Source organism: Chlorocebus sabaeus, chromosome 8 (genome assembly GCF_047675955.1).
Source record: "Chlorocebus sabaeus isolate Y175 chromosome 8, mChlSab1.0.hap1, whole genome shotgun sequence".
Classification (NCBI taxonomy): domain Eukaryota; kingdom Metazoa; phylum Chordata; class Mammalia; order Primates; family Cercopithecidae; genus Chlorocebus; species Chlorocebus sabaeus.
In genome coordinates, this window is record NC_132911.1 from 39,511,337 (window position 1) to 39,517,336 (window position 6,000).

The window sequence follows — 6,000 nt, forward strand, 5'->3', positions numbered from 1 at the left end:
AAAAATAAAGACTAACCTTTTATTTTGTCTCCCTAAGCCGTAAGTTTTTCTAAGAAACAAAGTATATAAAACTGAATAAATGGATTTTGATTGTTTTTACATAGTCATTTCATAGTTTGCCTGGTAAATGATAAATCAGTGCTAATGTATGAAAACACATACATTTATTTTATGTTTAGCTTTTTAGTTGGACTCCTCATAATATAGATACGTTACCTATAATATAGATAAGAACCAAATTTATCTATAATATAGATAATATAACATCTATAATATAGATAACCAAACTTATCTATAATAATCTTTGATTTTTAGCAATTATAAAGTAGAAATTCAGTAGTAAATATGGTTTAAAATAGGCATTGGCTACTGCTAAACATATTGTGAATTTCTATTTCTTCTGTTTTTCTTCACTATAGTAATTCATCCGCTGTATCAGAAAGCTATGATGTGGAACATTAATATTGCAGAGAACTTCCGTAGCAAATAAATTAAAGGAACAAATGTGCTTTATAACCTTATGTTATCCCCGAATGCATTGTAAATGCTAAACTTTTGGAAAATAAAGCTTGCGTGCCTTCCCACGTGCCTCCTCCAATGCATCCGGTTGTGCGTGGGGAGCCCCCTGATTCCAAGTTCCACGAGTCTCTGGGATCCACAGAGCTGGGTCTGGGCCACACCCTCTAGACTCCACCGTTTTTGGGCTCCGCTCGGCCTCCCCAGCCCTGGCCAGAAGCAGCCCCGTTCCATGCTCAGCAGCCATTACTGTGGCGAGGCCGCTGGCCACGCAATGCTCTCTTGCTGATCCTCTCAGGGCTGGGCCGGCTGACCTCCGCGGGTCATTGCAAGTGAAGAATTTTGCTGCGTACGATGACTGCATTTCAGTGTCCAGAGAGGAGGCATGTGTCACCCTCCCTGTTCCAGTAGCTCGGGCCAAGCTGGGTGGAAGAAACAGCCCGTTGCTCTAGAGCCCCAGATCCTCAAGGACAGGCGGGCATCATCCTCCTTGGTCTTGAACCTTAGGCCAGGTTGGGGAGGGACACGGTCAGAGCCTGCCCAGTTTCAGGGCCACTGTGCCACTGGAATCTGGTTGAACCTACTAATTGGAGGGCTCAGCCCAGAACTCAGACAGCTGTTCCTCACTTAACCTGACTCTGCTCAAGAGGGTGCATTTCCTGGAGAGCTGGGAGAAGGAGGGAGGCTGGACGGGGTCTGACACCTACAGCCCATACTTCCTTTGCCATTCTGGGTTGAGGTCACCGAGACCCGGAGTGTAGGGGATGACTCTGGGTAATACTCCTTCTTCTATTCTAGGAGAGCTTCTTCTTGGAATTGGACAAAGTCTGGTTTTGTGGGGTGTGTATATGTGTGTGTATGTTTGTGTGTGTGTGTGTGTGTGTGTGTGTGTGTGTGTTGGGGCTTGGAAGTATGGTGATGTAAGATGAGCAGATGAATGAAGAAAGGATGCTGTGATATGCTGGGAATGCCCACATGTGTTTCCTTACTGCGGATTCTGAAACACTATTTCTGCAAATTGTATGGCCACAGAATATTAAGAAAGACACCAATAATGGCGATGTATCTATACATATTCATCTGTGAAATTATGTTTGTGCTCATATTTACTTTGTGCTTACATTTTGTCTGAGTGAAAATAAATGGTTTGCTTAACTTTTTCTTTCATTATTCTTCAAGTAATATATGTATACTAGGGAAATAATTCTTAAATATTTAAAAATACAGTCTCAAATAGAAAAAAACAAAAGAAAGCATACCAAATTCCTAGCACATAAAAAGGCTAAACAGTCAACTTGAACTTGATTTTAACTAGCTTTATTGAAACATAACTAACATATCATACAATTCACTCATGTAAAGTATGCAATACAAAGGTTTTAGTGAGATCACAGAACTGTGCAACTATCACCATAATCAATTTTTGAACATTTCATCACCCAGAAAAGAAGCTCCAGAAACATTAGTAATCACTCCCTATTGTTTTCTTCTACTTTCCACCTAACTTCTCCTTTACTTCACCGGCCCCAGGCAATCACTTATCTACCTGCTAGCTCTATATATTTGTTTATTCTGAACCTCAAAAGACAAGAAAAGCAAGAATAGAAAATAAGGGATTATTTTAAACTAAAAAGCTTTGATATAGCAAAAGAAACAACAGAGTGAAGAGACAACCTATATAACAGGAAATGTTTGCAAATTATACATCAAGTAAGGGGTTAATATCCAAAATTTATAGGTGACTAAACTCAATAACAAGAAAACAAATAATATTATTTTGAAATGGGCAAAGGACCTGAATCAACATTTCTCAAAAGAAGACATCTGAATGGCCAAGAATTATATCAAAAAATGGTCAACATCACTATCATCAGGGAAATACCGATGAAAATCACATGCACGTGATGTCACTGCACACCTGTAGAATGGATCCTTTATTGCCAAAAAAGTATACAGTTATGCTGAGAGATTTTCTCATACAAATTCTTAGAAAGTTTAGCAAATGATACTTGAGCTCTGAAAAATTAATACCATATGTATGATAATGGGTAGAAAGCTGAAAAGTGTTAAAGGAAGTGACACATGCAAGTCTCTAGTTGTGTTTCAAAACGATTCTAACTGCTCTGCATCTTTCATTTTCTTAACAGTAAAGTAGGTAAAGTTATGCCAACTTGTGAGTATGTTGTTAGACTTTATGAGATATTTTATAAGGCATTTAGCCATGGTACATAAAACTTGTTTTTTACATTTTTTGTTATTATGAGTAAGGTACAGGTAAGTTATGTTGTTGAAATATAGATTTGTGCTTTAAGCAACTGTGTATATTGTGACACCATTACCCGATATCCAGAATGTAGAAGGCAAAATGTATGTCTTTATTCTCAAACAATAGGATAAAAGAGAAATGCAGAATATTTCATTGGCTCGTTTCCTATAGAGTTTGTATCAAATACAATTATAAGACACATCATGAAGTTCTACATTTGAAAACCAATCCATGTAATAGAATGAAAGAAAAGAACCACATGGTCATCCTAAGTGAGGCAGAATAAGCATTTGACAAAATTCAGTATACTTAATGATAAAAAGCCTCAAGCAGCTAGGAATAGAGGGAAACTATCACAAAATAGTTAAAGGTATATTTAATAAATCCACAGTGAATGTCATATGTAATGGTGAGAATGGAAACATTTACTCTAAGATCAGGAACAAGATAATGATGTCCATTTTCACTGCTTCTATTCAACATAGTACTGGAAGATCTGCTTAGAGCAATTAAGCAAGAAAAAAAGCATTCAAACTAGAAAGAAAAAGTAAAATCTCTGTTCCCAGTGGTAGAATCTTATCTATAGAGAACACTACACACAAATGCCCCCCCCACCACACACACACACACCATGTTATAACTAATAAATTCAGCACAGTAGCAGGATACCAAATCAACATCCCAAAATAAGTTGCTTTTGCCCAGGCATATAGTTCACATTTGTGATCCCAGCTACTTGAGAGGCTGAGGCAGGGGGATTGCTTGAGGGAAGAAGTTCAAGACCAACCTGGGCAAAACAGCAAGAAGTCATCTCTAAAATAAATTTTTTAAAAAAATTACCTGGCCCTGATGGCACACTTGTAGACGAAAGGATCGCTTAACCCCAGGAGTTCAGGCTGCAGTGAGTTGTGATCATACCACTGCACTCCAGCCTAGGTGACAAAGCGAGACTTCATCTTGGAAAACAAAAAGAAAAAACTGTTGCACTTATTTATACTAACAATAAATAGTCTAAAAGGGAAATTAAAAAATTAAACAATAGTATTAAATGGGATGAAATAATTACAAGTAAATTTAACCAAAGAGCTGATGAAAGACATGTACAATGAAATCTACAAAATATTGTTTAAAGAAAGTAAAGACATAAGTAAATGGAAAGTTATCCCATGTTCATGGATTAGAAGACCTTATATTTAAGATGCCAATATTATGTAAATTGATCAGATTCAATGAAATCCCAATCAGAATCCTAATGGCTTTCATGCAGGAATAGAAAAACCTCTTCTAAAATTTATATGGAATCACAAAGGATTCTGACTAGCCAAAATAGTTCTGAAAAAGAACAAATTTGGAAGGCTCACACTTTCTGATTTTAAAATTACCTAAAAATCTACAGAAATTAATAAAGTTGCATGTAAAGACAGATATATAGACCAAAGTAACAGACTAGAAAGACCAGAAACAAACCCTCATGAGTATAATTAAATGGACTTCAATAAAGTACCCAAGACAAATAGGGAAAGGGCAGTCTTTTAAACAAATCATGTTGGGAAAACTAGATTCCACAAACAAAAGGACAAAGTTGGACCCTTTCCTAAGGCCACATACAAAAATTAACTCAAACTATATCAAAGACTTACATGTAAGAGTTAAAACTATAGAAGCCTTAGAAAAAATACATAGACCAAAAACTTTATGATGTTTAATTTGGCAATGATTTATTGACATGATATCAAAGATACAAATAACAAAAGAAAAAAATAGACAAATCAGACCTTATAAAAATTAAAAACTTTTAAGCAAAAAAAAAAAAAAAAGAGTAAAAAGGCAACCAACAGAATAAAAGAAAATATTTATAAATCACAACTTAAAATGGATTAACATCCAGAATAGATATACAACTTCTAAAATTCAGCAACTTCTAAAACTCAATGCCATAAAAACAGTTCAAAAGAACTTGAATAGACATTTATCCAAAGAAGACAAACAAATGGCCAACTAAGCACATGAAAAGATGTTTAACTCCAGAAACATTAAACAAAAAAGTAGAGAGTCGTGAAAATAGCAAAGGAAAATTACTTTGTCACATACAAATGATGCTGAATAAGAATAATAGCTGATTTATCATTAGAAACCATGGAGGCCACAAGACAGTAGGATGAAATATTCAAAGTTCTGAAGGAAAGAAATGATCAATCAATAATTTTATATTGAGCAAAACCATCCTTCAAAAATGAAAAAGAAATTAAGACATTCTCAGATAGACAAAAACTGAAAGAATTTGGCACTAGCAGACCTACCCTATAAAAGAAGTGAATCCATATGAACAAAAATTAGGCACCATTAAGGGTAACTATGAAGGTAAATATAAAAGACAATGTAAGTTTATTTTGGTTGTGTCTTTCCTATCCTATGTTATTCAAAAGACAGCTACATAAAGCAATAATTATGAATCTAAATTGACTGGTACACAATAGTAAGTATGCAATTTGTGACAATAACACAAAGTATACTGGAGCAGAGGACAGACCTACGTATAAGCTAAGCCTCTATGCTGTTGAAATTAAATTGGCATTACTCCAAAATAGATTGTTATAAATTAAGATATTAATGTAAACTGCAGGCCAGTCACTAGGGAGACAATTCAAAAATATATGTTAAAGAAAATAACATTAAAATAGTAACTTGAAAATATCCATTTAACTCAAAGAAAGCAGTAATGGAGGAAAAAAAGGAAGAGAAAAGGCATAAGACATAGAGAAAACCGAGGGTCCATTTCAATATGACTGAATTGGAACAACTCCAGTCTGCAGCTCCCAGTGTGATAGATGCAGAAGACAGGTGATTTCTGCATTTCCAACTGAAGTACCTGGTTCATCTCACTGGGACTGGTTGGACAGTGGGTGCAGCCCACAAAAGGTGAGCTGAAGCAGGGCGGGGCATCGCCTCACCCAGGAAGCACAAAAATTCAGGGGATTTTTCCTTTCCTAGCCAAGGGAAGCCATGACAGACTGTACCTAGAAAAATGAGACACTCTCGCCAAAATACTGTGCTTTTCCATGGTCTTAGCAACTGGCAGACCAGGAGATTCTCTCCCGTGCCTGGTTCGGTGGGTCCCATGCCTATGGAGCCTTGCTCACTGCTAGCACAGCAGTCTGAGATAGACCTACGAGGCTGCAGCCTACACCTACAAAGAAACATAGACTTCTAGACAATAA

The 6,000-nt window shown here is 36.3% G+C and overlaps 1 protein-coding gene across 3 annotated transcripts in view; it reads left to right on the forward strand.

The window, feature by feature from the left end:
* Positions 1 to 893, forward strand: part of LOC103215664 (disintegrin and metalloproteinase domain-containing protein 18) — a 147,249-nt gene extending 146,356 nt beyond the window's left edge. For 2 of the 3 annotated variants that reach the window (XM_037983546.2, XM_037983547.2), the window contains one exon: positions 420 to 893. In XM_037983546.2, the coding sequence (XP_037839474.2) occupies positions 420 to 462 (43 nt within the window). In that variant the 3' untranslated portion in view covers positions 463 to 893. The remainder of the gene's footprint in view (positions 1 to 419) is intronic. The other variant, XM_007962251.3, reaches the window with a different exon arrangement.
* The last annotated feature ends 5,107 nt before the right edge of the window (positions 894 to 6,000 follow it).